The sequence below is a fragment of the Phalacrocorax aristotelis genome, chromosome 1 (genome assembly GCF_949628215.1).
Source record: "Phalacrocorax aristotelis chromosome 1, bGulAri2.1, whole genome shotgun sequence".
Taxonomy (NCBI): Eukaryota; Metazoa; Chordata; class Aves; order Suliformes; family Phalacrocoracidae; genus Phalacrocorax; species Phalacrocorax aristotelis.
The window spans coordinates 59,405,181-59,423,598 of NC_134276.1; the positions used below are offsets into that span (position 1 = coordinate 59,405,181).

General features: G+C 38.3%; 1 protein-coding gene across 1 annotated transcript in view; it reads left to right on the forward strand.

The window, feature by feature from the left end:
• Positions 1 to 18,418, forward strand: part of UBAC2 (UBA domain containing 2) — a 97,102-nt gene that overhangs the window by 60,430 nt on the left and 18,254 nt on the right. Inside the window, exons 5-7 of the mRNA XM_075090025.1 lie at positions 5,204 to 5,327; positions 7,197 to 7,244; positions 17,222 to 17,467. Coding sequence (XP_074946126.1) covers positions 5,204 to 5,327; positions 7,197 to 7,244; positions 17,222 to 17,467 — 418 coding nt within the window. The remainder of the gene's footprint in view (positions 1 to 5,203; positions 5,328 to 7,196; positions 7,245 to 17,221; positions 17,468 to 18,418) is intronic.

Here is an 18,418-nt window from a genome sequence, read left to right on the forward strand (position 1 = left end):
TTAATAACTTGAATTACAAGCACACTCTTTACATGCTCTGTATTATCTGCAGCTGCTTTTATAACTGGTATTTTTAGTCACCAGAAAAACACACGGTTGTGCATTTGTCAGGCTAATGTTTTTATGAAGAACTTAAATGAAGAAAAATACAGCACCACAGTTAGTAAGTGTAGTGAGTCATTCTGAATAAAATAACAGGTTATTTTTGCAAGTTTAATCCCGCAGAACTTCCATTGACAACAGCAGATATTTTTGCAGAAGTTACGTTTAGCTTTCTACCCATTTGTTCATACATTTTAGAGCAATTTTTTCTGTATTTTGTGCATATATTTACTAATGGTAAAATGTTTTCTTTTAACCTGCATTTAGTATTCACCCTTTTAAACTTTAAATACCGTGTTTCTCTTATGAGAAGTACTTGCTCTGATTCTTTCTTCTCTTCCAGTAGTTTCTACATCTCTGGTTTTGGTTGGGTTTTGTTTGTTTGTGTGGTTTTGTTTGTTTGTTTTTTAAGGTTATTCTTTCTTCCAGTTATGTTTCTTTTTCCATGCAAAACCAATCTCATCACTTACTCTCATGTACTCATCATCACACTATGTAGAATGTTCCCATCTGGTCTGCTATGTTTCTTTTTCATTGCAAATGTTGAAATTTAATGTGCTCTTTGAAATGAGGATGTAATTGTTGTAAGGCCTGCTATTACAGTACACCTTTGGGATGGCCATGGTGTCCATACACAGCGTTCAAACTCTAAGATTTAATCTTTCAGGGTTTAGAATTTTCTGTTTTGTTTGAAAATTTTATTTTCTAACTCCCATGACTGAAGTTAACTTTCTAAACATGAAGTGGTTTAACTCAGTTTCAAGTCAGCATGTGTTTGTGTCTGTGGCCCTTCTTTGCACACAGACATCTCAAGTTTCTAGTAGAAGTTAATCATGGCACTTGAAAGGATGTTCCTGATATTCTCATAGTATAATGAACAAAGGGCTGGGATGAAGGTCTCTGGAAAAAGAGAGAAAGTAGAGGAAAGTAGAGAAACAGGGATTAAAAGGGATGAGAGGGAAAAGCAAAAACAAGAGGAAAAGAGAGAAGTGAAGGAAAAAAGAGAACTGATGTAGTCCTTCAATAAGACTATGTTTTCTACTTGTAGATGTTTAATCTGACTATATGTTACCAAACAATTAATTTACATAATTTAAAAAGTTAAGAACCAGTCCTTTTATTTACAATACATGGATGGATGTTTGTACCTGTCTAGTGAACTGCAGGAGCAGAAATCCCTCCAGTGATTATGACCTTCAGGAAGAAGTCTTTGATTATTCATAGAATAACAGAGTAGCTTAGGTTTGACAGGACCTTTGGCAGTCATCTAGGTCAACCCTCAGTTCAAAGCATGCCCAGCAAGAACAGGTTACTTAGGGCTGTGTGTCCAGGCTGTATCTCTGAGGATGGAGATTCTAGCTCCAGGCAGCCTGGTACAGTACTGGACCTTCATTACCCCTAGCTGGACTTGCTCCAGTATGTGAATGCTTTTCTTGAAGTGAGAGGCCCAAAAGTGGACACTATGGTTCAGGTTCAGGCTCAGAAGTGCTGAGCAGCCACTTCTCTTGGCCTGGTGACTACGCGCTTGATAATGCAGTCCTGTATGCGATTGGCCTTTCCTACAAGGGTGAGCTGCTGATTAACACTCAAAGGATTCACCAGCTCCTTGTCTGCAAATCTTTTTTCTAGTAAGTCTATACAATTGCACAGGGTTTTTCCAACCCGGGTGGAAGATTCCGTGGTTGCTTTTGTAGAACTCTGTAGGTTCCTGTCAGCATATTTCTCCAGCCCATCAAGGAATATCTGAATGCAAGCGGGCTCTCCAAAGTATTCTGCTCCCTCCAATTTGATGTCTTTTACCATTTTGCTGAGAGTGTGCACTGATCCATCATCCAGGTAGTTAATAAAGACAATAGTGTTGGCCCCAGTGTGGATATCTGAGGGAAGCTGCTAGTAACTGGCTCCCACTTGGACTTTGTACTACTGGTAAAAACCCTTTGAGTCCGGCAGTGCAGCCAGTTTCCCACAGATCTGTTTATCTAGTCCATATCTCCTCAGGTTTTCTTTAAGGACACGAGACTGAGCCAAAGGCCGTCCTAAAGTCGGAGCATACAACATTTGCTGCTTTCACCTTCCTTGTCCACAGCACCAGAGTCACACTTGGTAAATTCACATGGGTAAATTCACATGGTAAATTCACAAGCAGTCACCTTGTCGGTAACACGGCTAGCAATGGCTTCTAGGAGATTTGCTCTAACTTTCCCAGGGAGAGAGGTGAGACTTGTAGCTACCTGAATCCTCTTCTTTCCCACCTTGAAGATGGGTGTGACATCTGCATTTTTCCCATCATCAGGAACCTGCCCTGATCACCACAATATTTCAGTCATAGTAACATTGGCCATCTCCTTCAGCCCCTGAGGTACATCCTATCTGGTCCTGTTGACTCCTGTAGGTCCAGTTGAGCTCAAGAGCTTCCTGACTGTCTTCCTTTGCAGCAGGTGTTGTTCCAGTCCCACAGAAAGTTCATGGACCTGGGAGGCCTGAGGGAGAAACTAACCAGTGAAAACTGAGCCAAAAAAGGCATCAAGTACCTTGGCTTTTTTCATGTCCTTTGTCACTAGGTACCTTTTTCCACAGGGCAGTGGGTCCACACTGTCCTTAGCCATCCTTTTCTTGTCCCTTACTATGTCGGTCATATTTTAGTATTGTTGCGTAACTAACTTTGCTGCCAAATCCGCTGTAGATAAGCAACATCTTCATATAGATATTATAGAACAAGGCATGACTAATGTATAGAACATTCTGAATGCAACAGAAAAGATTAATTGAAATTTTCAAAGTAAAGGTGCAGAATTATATAATGAAAGTTCAGGGCGACAGTTTACGATTAATTGGAATACATTTTCACACAGTGGAGTCACCTGTACAAATTAACATCACAAAATATTTTGAAGGGCACTAGTCTGACATCTTAAAAAAAAGATACCTGAATGGATATTTGTGTAATACCTATTCATATTAGATGAGAACTCTGTCTAAAAATCAAAACCAGATGTCTTTGGAGGCATATGCCTGTGGTGCCTACGAGCTTACTGTTTTAGGAGAAAATGTCCATCGCTAGGTTTCCTCTAGCTCCTCTAGATTGTCAGGTACTGAGCAGTGTCAGACACTGAACTCTGAGTTACACCGATCACTACCCTGGACTGGGGTGGTGCTTTCTGTGGGCTCTGTTGACATTAATGGTGAATATTAACATTTAAGAACCTTTTAACATTCTCTATTCTCTTTTTAAAACATGCTTGCAGTCATGGGAAATCCCTTTTTGTACTTTCCCATCTTATGATTGAGTGCACTCTTACACATGAAATCTCTGTGTCTGCGTCACTATTTATCACAGGAGGAATAAAACCTGAAAAGCATGCCACAATTTCGGTACTCCCTCAGGTCATTTGGTAAGAGTAGAAAGAGATAATTCAAAATTAGTTTTCTAAGAAGGGATAAGATTTTTTCTTTGTTTTTCTTTTCGCTTACAAAACCTGATGTACTGCTGTGCCTATTGTCTCCTACAACTTAAATAATTTGAATTTATTTTAAGAATGTGTTGTATGTGTTTCTACAGGTGGTTTTTGTTGATATAAGAAGGATTATATGCAAAATTGAACATTTTTCAGTAGTCCCTGAGTTAGCATTCTCTGTATGTTCCAGTGCATCTGACTGTGTTAAACGGAAGGTACTAAAAATGTTTCTATAATTAAACTCTATTTAAGTCCTCGGAGAGGAAGCTTTTCAGCAGACTAAACTTCAAATATAACAAACTATTATAATGAAATGATCTTAAGCCACAGCCCATTAAATGAGTAAAAATAATATTTAAAGGGTTTTTTCATAGCTGTGCATGTTGCATTTGGCACTTATTCAGGAAATGTAAGTTTTAATATTCAGACCATCATTTCACATAGTATTACTCCTCTTAGTAGTTCCTCTTGAAGGGAAATGTATTTTTGAGCGAACACTTCAAGTTATTTATGTCCTAGTTTGTGCTTTTTGCAGAATTCCTGCTGAGTATAGTAAGATCCCTTTCACATAAAAGCCTGTGGAAACTGCAACTGTTGAAAGTCTTGATAAGCTGATGAACAGTGAAAAATTACCCTGTGCAGCATCGCGCACCTGTCGGACACAAGACAGCACAGAACCACAGGCGAGGATTCAGCTGGGGGAGACATGCACTTTGCTGATAGCCTCCACCTGCCTGCTGCCTGGAGGTCACAGCCGCTGCAGCTCTGCCAGTGGAGCAGGTCATGTCTACCTGACCTGATCTTTTTTTCCTCCTCTTCTCCATCCTAGGAAGTATTTTTCTTCTAGAATCTCCCATATGCATGCCTTTGGCATCGGTTCTGCAGTGGTCTCTCCTGTTGTCTTTAACATATGGTTTAGTTTTCTGGGTGTTTTATCATGGGGAACACAGGGTTGTGTATGTGAATGAAATACACTAGTTTATGTTCACAGGTTCAGTCTAGGTATCCGGTCATTGTAAAAGGTGCTTGAGTCTTAAATTCTATGAAACTGCTTCCAGTGAGGGTTTAGAAACTCTTTGTGCTGTGATTAAGGTGAGGACCCTGAAGGAAGTCAGTTATTTGTAGGGCTATGGAGGTAAAGGGAAGTTGAATCGAGCTCTCAATATTCCCACCTTAGATACTGCAGCCTATTGGCAATCCTCTAACACCTTAAGACTGGATAGATAATAGGTTAACTTCATAAGTGGTTTCCATAACTTTTTGGGAAAGGCATAATCCTTACCATTTGTCTGTCTGAATCAGAGTTTTTGTTCTGATGCAGGAGACTACTGCTGTTGTTTTTGTGTGCTGTATTTTGTAGAAACAACCTGCTATTAGACTAAACAAATATGTTGCCTTCTCTGCTGCATCCAGTCCTAAACGTTTCAAAATAAGACAGCTTTTGTCACCAGTTCTTCTTATTTGCTAATGTATCTATTACCGTGAATGCCACAAGTTATTTAATTGTTGGTTCCCAAGGAAGACCATTGTTTGCAAGGTGGTATTACCTTTTGATTGTTACGTACTTGGATTAATTACTTTTGAATGTTTTACACTATGGTTGCTGGTATCATTTTTATTAATGATTTGTATCTTTCTTTTTGCAGCTTAGGTCCTGTGTTTGCACTGTTCGTACCATTTTATTCCTCCATTCCAAGAGTGCAGGTGACACAAGTATTAGGCTACTTTTCTATCACAAACAAGACACTGGTCTACATACTGGGTTTACAGGTATGGTATGTACTTGCTTGTTCATCTTTTAATGAATTACTATTTCTGTATGTCCGTCTATTAATTTTAATGCCTCCACATGTATGGTTCCACATATGTTTAGCTAGTGGCTGTCCCATCAACGGACAATGTGTTGCTAGTATGCATTTCTACATGCTGAAGTGGTGGGCAAGTGATCTGTTCTTCCATTGTCTTCGGTCTGGATTGTCTCGCACAGGAAAATATAGTAGACAGTTCTACTTTTTTTTTGCCAACAAAATGAACTAGATGACAGGAGATGAAAACAGAGCCTGATGCTAGGGCATATATGTCTTTCACCTTTCTAACTTGCTTATATTCTTGATTTTGTTTGTTTTCCCCTTGCCTGTTAGAGCTCAAACAAAGGTTTAGAATATAGTATTTTTCTATGGTAAAACTGTCAGTAAATAATCAAGGTTTTGGCTGAATCCCACTTTTATACAAATTAATATTATTTTTATATGAAGCATTACCATCTTGCAGGTAATTTAAAATAGTGTAATGTAGAGCACAGCAATATCATGTGGTATTATGTTAAATATGAGTGGAAAAACATAGGTACTTGGTAAAGAAAGGCAGTAGTTGTTCAAAAAAACAACAACGAAAAAACCCCAGCAGCCTAGAAATGATTGGACACTTATGTCACAACCTGAATTATGAAACAGGAGATGTGCAAACTTATGAGAAATTATACTCATTTTTATATATTCCAGGGACTCAAAAATAGCTCTAGCACTACCAATGGAAAGCACCATAGTTATGCAAAGTATGGTAGAGTATTTTAGAATGAATGGTCAGTTTCAGAATATTGACTCGTGCTCCACATTAACATTCATCCATCCCTTTTGCTGTTCAGCCTTCGGATTCCTTCAATTTCTCCTCCAGCACCTTATGTTCTTTATCTTTCAGAAATCTTTCTTCTTCTCTTTGGAACACATCAATACCGCAATTTCTGGTCTTTAGGAAAGCCATGATATTGTCTGAGTTCTTTTCCATTGTGTCCTTTGCCTTTTGCTTTCATACACACACCACCCCTGATACAGACCACTGCTGTTACTAATCACTGTATCTTCAGTACAGAATGGCTGCTGCCGTCACACAGAGGCTGAGGGAAAAATCATTTGCCTTCTCCTCATTTGTAAACCATGCCCTTATCTCAAGTCACTCTTTCCGTAGTCAGAAGTTGAGAGGGAAGGTATTCTCATGGTTCAGTCAGCATCGTGAGAACTATTTTAGTAACTAGTATCAGTCTAATTTTCAGCCTATTTTTCCAGTTGGTGATAACCTTCTCCAAGTGATTAATCACATACTTTACTAGAAACAATGGGCTGCCCTGTTGGCTTATCAGGATTTTTAAAAAATTCACTCCAACTTATTTCTGTGATTTCATGTCGACAAATATACCACTGGGTGAGAACTTTATTTTCTTTAATTTTGATGCTCATGCTTAGTTTCTCCATGACTGCATGTCTGAGAGCTTCACTTGCGCTGCCTGCCCCACTTGGAACTCTTCTCCTGTTGCTGCTGAGTCATTTCCTTTGCTTCAGTCTATCTTTCAGACTTGTTTTTTCTGTGCAGCCTATAACTGACATCCTGTTATACTTAGTATGCCATATGAAAATAAAATGTATTGTTCTGTAGAAGGACAACAATTGTTGGATCCCTGTGGTTTTTCCACTTCTACTTCTGGAATACATATTTTTTTAATGTTAAACTGAATTTTCACAGAAAGAAATGTCTGTCTTCTCACATTGTCATGATAAGTACATAGCCTATATAATTTGTAACATGTAGTAGTTCAGACAACAGCCTTGTAAAATTAAAATTTTAATCACTGCTCTTGTCTTCTAGCTCTTAACCTCTGGTTCCTACATCTGGATTTTAGCCTTAAGTGGATTGGTAAGTCTTACTGTTTTAAAATCATGTGTTGTTTAAAACACTCCATTATGTATACGATCAGCGCGGTATATTCAGACCCAAAAAGAACAGAAATTTCTGAGCAGTGGTTTTATTTGTGATGGTAAGTAGAAAGTTTTAGTCTGTAACTTCCAACAGTGTAAAGCACTGGCTGACTGGTGATAAACTGACAGACAGCAAAAGGGCTGGTTAATATTTGTGGGGTGCCACTGCTCTCTGACCCCCTAAAATGAATTTTAATGCTATGGATATAGCTTTAGACCCACAAATATAAATGAGACTGTTGAGGAAATGGTAGAAATGTTTACCCTGTTGTTTATTTTTTTTTCAGTTTTCAGCAAGCTTCAAGCTTTTATTGCAAAAAACAGCTTTTAACAACTTTTCTGTGAGGACTTTTTGTGTTTTGCTGTTCCCCTAGGACATCTGTAGTATAGCCGTTTCTCACTATGGTAACGGCAGTAATGGTGTAAAATCACTTTCTTCATACCGGTCAGATAAAGTCAGTGTGGTCTATCTTTTTCCTTTCTGACGCTGTTCATAGTAATAAGTCACTTAGTGCTAAAACAGATTGTACTAAATCTTCCAGAACATTAGATACTGATAAGCTTATTTTAAAATTTTACAAACTTAGAAATTAGGAGCTCAGACTCTGATTTCTTGGCCCAAAATACTGTCTGCTTTTCAAACAATGAAAGTGCTGCCTTTTCCAAAGAATCTCATTATTAAGTTGATGCAGTCTTAAGAACAACTTAAATTGTGCCCTTACTATTTAGAACCTACTAATTTGAATTTGCAGTGAGCTCAGAGTGAAACGCCTGTGGACGCTTCACATACTGCGGCTATAACTCAGTAGTTTGGTCCCTTGCCGTTTGCATTGACTGTTCCAAAATAATCTGTCAGCTCTCAGGATAAGAAACCAGAGTGACGAAGCAGTAAATAGTGAAGTCTGCTCAGCAATTTAGTCTGACCATAAATATCGATGAAAACAGTGCAACTAACAAACCAGAATTTCTCCCTCCTGGAGATCAGCCCCAGCCTCTGTGCCTTCCTAGGGATCTGGGACTTCCTCCAAATGCACTACCTTTCCTGTTACTCTTCTGGCTCTTTTAATAGCCCTTCCTTTTGAACAGGTGTTCATTAGAGAGGGAAGGGAAGGAAAGAAAAGGAAAGGCATTTTAACTCCCTTGTCCCGGGTGGCAGGAGCTGCATGTATACATGGTTATACAGAACTTGGAGAGACACAAAATTTTTTTTCATAATGTATTATGCGGTTCTTATTTTAATTCCCTTTTAATGTACAGCTTTATTCAGCTGTATAATGCAACTTTCTTAAGATTCTTTTTCATGAATGACCTTTTTTTAATTGCAGATTGACAGTATGTTTTATATCAGTATAAGTCCACAGGAATAAATTGAACTTTCTCTGTGACACAGGAAGGCTTAAAGTATTTGAAGTTTTCGTATTGCGTCAGTCAACATGAATTAAGTCATCATCAGTGATGATGTGTTTTCAGTCTCAATTTTTTCTGCAGCAAGTGGAGAGCTGCGCTCTGCCATTTTGTAATAAGTGCTACAGTTTGGAAAGAAGTTAATGTTATGAATTTCAGCCATTTCTTGCACAGCATATCTGTCACACTTCCATGAATAAGAAGTCTCTCTTTCTCCTCTGTTAGAAATTGTAATTTGGCGTCTTTTGAAAACACTTGGTAAAGGAGTAAAGTTTCAAAGTATACTCAATAATCTGAAGAGGGAAGTGAAACACTTCTTAGCCCTACAAGTGTAGATACTTGAGAACATGTGGATATTTACAATTACAGAAATACATTGGTTGTCAAATCAATGTTAAGTCATTCTGACAAGCTAGGTATTTTTGTAATTCTTACTGCTCTTGACATTTCCTAGCATACTATGTCGTTGTTGAATCAAATTTACATGTATTTGTAAATATACAAAAAGGCTGAGTAAATGCATGAACAGCAAGCCAGCTAGGTGTGATATTTAGTCACTAGTTCATTGTCTGTTAGACACTTCACTGTCTGTATTTTTAGCTCTGAAGATCACTTAGACACTCATATGACTCTATATGATGCTGTTCTGCAATTTAGCTTTTGTTGCGCTTCTGCTTATGTGGAGTATTAAAATGGATGGTGCCGGCACGCATTCTGAATTGTCGTCAGTTTCCATTTTCTCTTCACCTTGTTCTGGTTTAGGTTTATTTAAATTCTCACGATTTGTGTTTTAACATGTGATGAACACTCTTAGGCTAACCTGGATCTGACTTTCCAGGTACAAGATGTGGCACTGGAGACTGATTTCTGTGTTCGTCCTTGCTAATGCTGTTGGACTTCCCTGTGAATTCCAGGCAGGGTGTAGAGCAACTGAAAATTGTACTGCCTTGACTTCTTTTTTTCAGTGGTTTTGAGCGATGCCATCATTACAGAAATGTGTTTGCGTATGTGCATAATTCTATGTATGCAGTTAGGCATTGATGCAATGTGCCTGGTGAGAGGGAGTTGTGGATGATTTATAGTTTGACACTGGATTGTTTTCAGTTACAGAGATTACAGCACATGTCTTGTTATTGGAATAAAAAAGGTCTACTGTGTCTGTCTTTGCCATAAGGTATATCTTCCTATATCTCTAATTTTGAATCAGCATAGGAATATACTCTTAAAGGCAGCTTCTTTAGACTCCAGATGAAACCGGAGTACCTCTCGATTATCATTCTTTTGGTATGGCAGGATGAGCCTGGTAATTTCAGTTGCTGGTATGTTGTCTAAAACATGCTGTTTAAATACATGATGCTTAAGTACAAAAAAGGGAGAATTTAAGAAGTAGACTGTAAGCAAATTCACAAATCTGATGTAATAATTAATGATGTTATTTGTTATAATTTATGAGACTAATTTAGTTTCTTGTGATTTGTTTTGCCAGGAATATCATACCTGGTACATACAGTCCAGATTTGTTTCTTATGATAGGGTTTTTTTAAAACATAAAATTAGGAAACTTCATATTAGAGATTCAGATGTATCATGAAAGTCATACAACCTGTTTCCATTTGACTTTAAGGCAGAAATCCTTTCAATAGTGGTTTATAGAAGTGCTTCTATATAATACATATCACTTAGTGTAGTGAAGGCCAGAAACAGTTTCCCTGCTATTTTTTTCTTTAAAACAGTCAAAACTCCTTAGAAAATGGTATCTACTTGAACATGTCATTGGGCACGTACATCTCAAGCCATCTTCTCTCCCTTCCCGCCCCCTTTAAAATCCCTTGTGTTCTCAGCACACATTTCTCAGTTAAAGCATCTGAGGAGAAAAGTAGTTGATTCATCTGTCAGACAGGGGATGTTAGTGTGGAAGTGAGGCTGTAATTCTTTGGGGACGAGGCAGGTGCAGATATTTCTGATTCTGGAAGAAGGAGAAAGTAGCGGGAGAGGAGGGGAGAAGGTAATAATGTGTCATAAGATACTTTCTCTTTTATATCATGGCTTCTGAGGTCTTGTAGAAGAATGGATTTTAGTTTTTAGTTTGTATGTCACTGCTAAGTTTTCAGTTTTTCAGATCTGAGGAAGAGTTTTTGTGCCCAAAAGCTAGTCTACTTGGCCAACTCTGCCAACTGGTTCAGTGAGAGGTAGATTGCTTCTATCAAGCTTTTCTAGCCTGTATATGTACACCATCATGGCTGCAGTGTTACTGTTGTTTAGAGAGGGAATCCGTGAGAGTAACTCAGCTCAGTGTGTACTTTGGAGACATCTGCCATACGATGTCACATCTTAACAGTGCCTGTTTTTCTGTTGACTATGAAACCAACTTTAAACAGCAAGCTCATAAGTAGGCTTTTAAATTACAGATGTCTATGATGGGGCAGATAAATCCAATCATGATCTTTTATGTAAAGAGGTTTGGTTAACAATATGATGATGATTGCCTGCAGAATACTAGCAGAGCCCCTGAGGGGACCTATCCTTAGGTCACAATTTAGCATAGATGCAAATGTATTTTTTTCCTATCTTTTCTTCCCTCCCTATGTTTTAACTAGAACAGAATAGAATACAATGGAATAGACTATTTCAGTTGGAAGGGACCTACAATGATCACCTAGTCCAACTGCCTGACCACTTCAGGGCTGACCAGAAATTGAAGCATGTTGTTAAGGGCACTGTCCAAATGCCTCTTAAACAGTGACAGGCTTGGGGCATCGACCGCCTCTCTAGGAAGCCTCTTCCAGTGTTTGACCACCCTCTCTACATCAGAAGCTTATTTGGAAGTTTCACAGTATGTGGTATTTCTTCTTAAAGCCATTGATAATAAGTCATCTGTATATAGCTTCTGTTTCAAAAGAATAGCCCTTGCAATAAGCTTACAAATTTGTCCTTAAAATTTCAAGTGCTAAAAGGTAGATATAAACATTCTAAATACTGTAATTTAGAGTCACGTTTTCAGAACAGTTGTGCATTTCACACATTAATGAGATGATAGTGCTTTGGTTTTATTCAGGGTGTCAGATCCTGAGCTCTCAGAAATTCTGCCTTTTTTTTTTTTACTTTACAACAATTCACGGCTTGTAACTTTTTCATATCCAGCTGAGCAAATCTCCAGCACAGAGTTGGGTTCTGCCTAAGAAATAGTGATTGATATCACCTTCACCTTCTGTCAGTACGAGAAGTTCAGAGATGAGCTGGAGTGAAAGACTACAGAAAATATATTAACTCAAACAATTCATAGTAATAGACAGAAATGTTGAAATGAGCTGTTTCAATCTTTGATAAATCCTGTTAGGTTATCTATTTGTGTTTACAGATCCCAAATGTGTTTGGGAGCAACTGTAGCCTACTGCATAGAGAAGGAACTGCTACTGCTTAGGAGACTTGGGCCTAATATCTTGGGTACCTTTAGGTAAAACACCTCACCTCTTTGTGCTCATGCTTCCTGATTTGAAAGTACAAGTACAGGTATTGCATCTGACCAATGAAGATAGCATTGGTGTACTCCTAAGAAAAAAAATTTGAGGTACCTGGGGAATTTGAGCCCAGTCAACTGGGAAGGAAATTGAAGAGAATTAGTTTATTATTATGATAATCTTATTTTTCTGTCAAGCTAACTATTGCAAAAGGCTGTTTATACTATTCATAACTATTTCCACAAAGAAATCCCAAACAAAATAATCTGTTTTATTACAATTACATTGCAGTTTATAACTACAAGTTGAAAATTCATATGTAGTGGTTTGGGTGGTTTTCACACAATTTCTCTTGGTTTGATAAAAGTGTTTCTCTAAACAAAGTAAATATAGAATCTCAACACAAGCTTTAACCCATTGTTTTGGTTCTAGTTGTGTAGAATTCAGAACATGATAAGGATAAAGCAGATAAAATAGGTATAAAAACGTCACTTCACCTTAAGAATACTGCTATTTGCTTTCAATTTGTTGGTATCTGAAAAGAGCAAAGTCTTGAATACACATAATGAATATATTTAAATTATATAGAACAAAATAATTGAATATTTGCTACCAAGTTCTAACTGTTAGGCAAAGTAATTTTCAACATAATTTTCTACAGCAATCTGCCCAGTGTTTTTTCCATTTGATTTCCTTTTTTAGGGTTAATCAGGTACAGTGATTTTAAATATCTCAGTAGTGGAGCATATATGTCTTTGTTGTGTAAAATATTGGAGAGCTTGCATGTTTGGTTTACCTAATGTGAAAGTGAAACTACAGCTAATTCCTCCTTCTAAAAAGTGTACAACTTTGGAGGGACATGAAGGAAGGGGAGGGGAAGCTGGGCTTCATACAGGGGTGGGAAGAGATTGGGAAACTTCATGTGAAGGACCAGTAGTAAGACATCATGTGAAGAAACTGAAAAAATGCAAGCACACGTTTTTCTGCAGCATGCCAGGCGATTTCCAGCATACTCCATTTCCTCTGCTTAGCATAGTGCCTCATACCATATGGTGGATGAGGTTGTAGGTTATGATGGTGTGACTAACAGAAAACAACTAAGACGCATTTTATGTTGCCAGCCAAAAATTCTCCATTCTAACAATGTGAACTTAACTGCAGCATCTTTCTTTGGTGACTTTTTAGAGCCTAAAATACTCTGGAGCCTCATCTGTTTGGGGAAGGTAGCCCTTTAGTCTGATGTACAGTGCTGAAGTTGGGATATAATGAGATCATCTTGTCTTCATTAAATAAACAAAGTTGGGTTACATAAACACTAGAAATTCACTACATGTGTGTAACAAAAATGTTGTAAAAAGTTACTTTATACTTTGTCCAAGCTTGGGTTTTTTAAAATGATACATTATCAAGTTCTGCATATGAACCAGCTAAAGAGGAAGTTCTTTGGAAATACTTGACATTAAGATGAGTGTCTGACACTAAACCAGACTGAATCACGAGACCTATTTTAACTTCAGATGTCTCCATTCTGGGTTTATGGGAAATATGCAGATAGGTATCTGTTCCTCCCTAGATGAAACTTCTTGAAAATTTGTTAAAACTGAGCACAGTGTTTGAAGTTTCTTATACTTCCATCTAATAGTTCTATAGTCAGAGTAGTAAATCAAGAGAGAGAAGAAGGGGAGTGGCACGGAAATTACAACAGGTGTGGAGGTAACAAGGTGGATTGCCAGTCTGTACTTGGTGCTCTTCACCGCTGAATCTGTCCTTCCATCTGTTCATACTTGTGAAGAATTGCAGTCTCACGCGGTTGCTCTGAAAAATTACTTGTCCTCAGTAAGTTTCTTGGTAACTATATGTAGAAGATATACTTGTCTTCTGCTAATCCCACACAGTTTTGTCATGTTCCTTCACCAGGTGCTTTTTATGTTAGATTTTACTGTGACCTTTATATTGTCAGACTTCTTAACTTCCTGCTCTGTCAGCACAGAAGTCCACACATTTGGGTTATGCAATGAGTTTCTCTCTAAGGCAGGACAAAGAGGGGCCAAGACGCTAGTCTGCTGTTGACAAGCACCAAGGAGAGGGACGACAGCCCACTGCAACTGGTGCCTGGCTATAGACCAGACATGCTACTCCAATGAGCTCAGTAAAGCTAGGAAGGCAGGTAGGAGCCACGTGTGTGTGTCTCACACACCATGCTAAGTGCCATTCTCCATTTTTGCAGTGTCCATAAACTTTTAGCCCTATAGAGCCTTTTCTTCTGATTAAATGCTCTGGAATTACTTGCTCTCTACCATTAGTGAGTTGGGTGGCGGCCTCTTTTCCCAAATAGGACAAGGTGAAATGGCCTCAAGCTGTGCCGGGGACATTTAGATTGGATATTAGGAAAAATTTCTTCACCGAAAGTGTTGTCATGCACTAGAACAGGCTGCCCAAGGAAGTAGCTGAGTCACCATCCCTGGAGTTTTTTAAAAGACGTGTAGACGTGGTGCTTAGGGACAGGATTTAGTGGTGGACTTGGCAGTGTTACGTTAACGGTTGGACTCCATGACCTTAAGGGTCTTTTCCAACCTAAATGATTCTATAATTCTATGACTAGCTGTCTCTAATTAGAAAAATATGAGAATTGTTTTACTGATGCACCTACTACTTGCTGCTTGCAGTACACTTTTCCTTCTGAGACAAACAAGTCCCAAAGTACTGACACTAAAAACATGCTGCTGCTATCTTTTTGCTGTATTTGCTATCTTGAGTTGATGAAAGAATGATTCTGTTTGTGGTTAATGTGTTCAGACACATGTCAAGATTTGTCATACATTCAGGGAGATGTAGATTTTCCTATCACCACTTGCTTTGTTTTTTTCTTGTGACTTTTTGAACCCGTTCAAGATTTAGGGTGCCCTGAAAATATTAGACCTTAATGAAGGACTGTAGATGATGAGAGTGAGCAGAGATCAGTAGCTAGGGGGGACATTTGGAAGAAGTCTGGGAATATTTTGAGCAGGAGCCCTTTCCCTGTCTGGTTACACCTGTGCAACCAGGAATGCAGAATCCCTGGGTCCAAAGAGGGGGCCTGGCTCCAAAGCCTGTCAATGCAAGGTGGAAGGAAAGAATTTGTAAGTTCTGGTGCTGCTTGTTTATTTTGTGTCAAAGAAATAATCAGATTAAATGTATACATAACATTTGCAACCTGGTCAGTAATATTTGCTCCCCAAAAAGTTACTTTCCTGGTAGCCCTACAATCTAGGTTTTCTTGAGTGACGAACCTATCTACGTAACTCTCTTAGGAGCAGGTGGTTAGCTTCTGAAGGAACTTCTTGCTAGGTAGATACCTCAAGTACTACATACCAAATGTAGATGAATTGCAGAAGTTATATGAATTTTCCTCTACTTATTCTTTGGTAATTTCAGTTCTGTCTTAATTTCCAGTTGATGTGCGCAAGTTTGGCTCACAGTCATCTGGATCAGTTTCACTAGAACTGAGGAAAGAATTTCAGAGGTTGTGAAGAAACTTCTGTTCCAGTGCCCTGTCATCCCTGGAGTCCAGTCAGGACCTTTCTGCAAACACAGAAAATTTTTGTTAAACGCAGCCTTCACTATGATGCCAGAGATTATGGCCTTCCTCTTCTCCCATCCCATTTACCTCCTTCCTCATAGCACAAAAACATTGAAGGGGTTAAGGGTAGCTTAAAACTGTTCTTTCTCATTTTAGAATGGTAGCCTCTGTTTGGTGTAACATCCAACCCTGAAAGCAGTCATAAAATGAAAGTAGAATAAAATGAAAATCAGCATTTCCGAAAGCAGAATGTGTTTTTGCTAAAAGTCTTGTTATCTCACTGGATAATTAACAATAACCTTGTAAATAATCTGAAAAAATCTCCCCCTTCTGAAGAATGTTGCATTTTCCTGTACTGTCTCGCATTGTATATGCAGCAATGCATTTGGTATGTTTCTACAAATGTCAGTGAGATAAAATAAATATCCCCAAATAAATAGCCCAGATATGGAGTTTCTACGTTGCTGCTAGCATAATTGCATGGTTTGGATATGTTTACAGATTGTTTGGGTTCATATCTCTTCCTGTTCATTTCACTCTGTTGTCATAGCATAATTCTTGTGGCATAACATAAAATAAATAGTCACGAATACTGAAGTGTGGCATAAAGCAGAATGCGCACTCAGAGTTTGTGCAAGAGCGTTGGCCTTCCTGCTGGGTCACTTTGGGCTCAAGTACTAGGTCTTCATAATAGGTTTTAAAATGACGGCTGAGTGATGACTGTAGGTCATTTATGGGGCACATGGATTTGTGTTGCTCCTCCTGAATCTGAAATGAAATCAAGCCACAAGGCAAGCACAAGTTTGAACGCAGGGAATGGGTATTTTTCTCGTAGGTGGAAGAAGGGCATCACAAAACCCAGCTTTTTCAGTATCACAGTTTTCAATGAACTGGTTTTTGAACCCTTTTTTTCCTCCTAGAAGTTAGATGGGATCCTTTTGGAATAAGTCTGTGCATATGCTTAGATTTAATTTCAAATGAGTTGTTTTGCTTTTGTTTTTACTAGGAGAGACTGGGTGGGGGGGCAGAAGCCCTAAGGGTGGTGGTTTTTTGAAGGACTGTATACAATGCTTCAGCATCCTCAAGGGCAGCCTTAATCTTCTCAGATCAGTATGCAGCATACCCTGAGCAGTTCCTTTACTAGAAATGAAAATTTTGTTTGAATTTTGACCTGTTTGAGAAAGGGTTATTTGGTTTGGGCTCAAATTCTGAAACAAACAAACGCCAAGCAGCCTTCTGGGTCACAGGCAATGCAGTACACAGATTTTAAAAAGTAATAGTCTGTAGTTGTGGGGAAGTTGGAGGTAAAGAAATCCCCTGTTCTTCTTCTGATTCTTGACTGAGAACTCTGGGTAAATACAATAAAAAGTTATTTAAAAAACAGAAAGACCAACTGCTATCTGCAACTAAGTACAAAGTAAATTTAGTGTATTTCAGATTTTGGGGTTTGGGGTGAGGTTTTATTTTTTGTAACATTTCATTTTTTTGTTTTAGGTTTCTGGGATTTGCTACAATAGCAGTATATTAAAAGTTCATCGAATTCTGTGTGTACCCAGCTGGGTAGCAAAGATATTTTCTTGGACTCTTGAACCAATCTTCTCATCTGCGGAACCAACAAATGAAATTCAAGTGGGAATGGGAGCAACGGTTGACATCCAGAGGCAGCAGAGAATGGAGTTACTGGATCGTCAAATCATGATGTCTCAGGTTGCCCAAATGAGGCGGCAAAGACAGCAGCAGGTATTGATATACTTTCTGTAAGGATTGTACTAAGTTGTGGTAAAAATATGTTTTTGGTTCATATATCTTTTGTGGTTCCTGTTTCTTAAAAATCATATATTTCTTTGTTCTTCTCCATCAGTCTTTCATATACTGTTGTAGTGCTAAGACCCATTTAAGTATTTTATATAGCTTTATATGTTAAGACGGCTTCGCAAGGTGTAAGAAGAATGTCAGACAATCCTGTAAGGATATCGGTACTTCTGGCATTCTTTCACCAAAAATGAGGCTGAAAGATAAAGCAATTTTCTCTTTAGTAAGAGCCGTTGTGGAAAGGTAAGAAGTCAAAATGCTCCTGACTTCTCAGTATTTGTGTTGTTAGCATCCTTTTCAGAGAGGTTGAAAATTGTCCACGTCATTCCTTTGTTTGCAGATGTACTTTGAATAAGGCTTCTTTCTTTTAAGAAAGTGTCGAAATTAAATTGTTTAACTTTCTTATAGAGGTCAACCACAGGGACTTTCTTTTTGCTGCATTTAATGCTCCTGTTTTATTCCCTTATTGAATAGAATAGTAGAGCCTTCTTATTTTCTCTGTTTTAGTCAAACCAGCAAATGCAGATATTCACATCTTTTGCGTTATAGGACAGTAAAACAAGGCAGATGTGTCTCAATTAATATATTCCTGTATCTTAGATGTATGTATTGCTACTCTGTCAAATCTAGGGGACATCATAGGCCCTGCATTGCTCTGTGTGAACATACATTGCTCAAAATTTATTTACAGCCTGGCAATTTGAGGTCTTTACTGAGTTTCCTCTGCCTGAAACATGGCTCTGTACTGATACACAAGTTCTCGTGTTCGAGGTAGTGTAGTGCAAATAGGTGTAGCTATGTTACTGTTAATATGTTGCCAGAATTAGAGGTGTGATGGCATAAAGCTTTGGCCAGCTATGGAGTATGAATCTTTGTTTC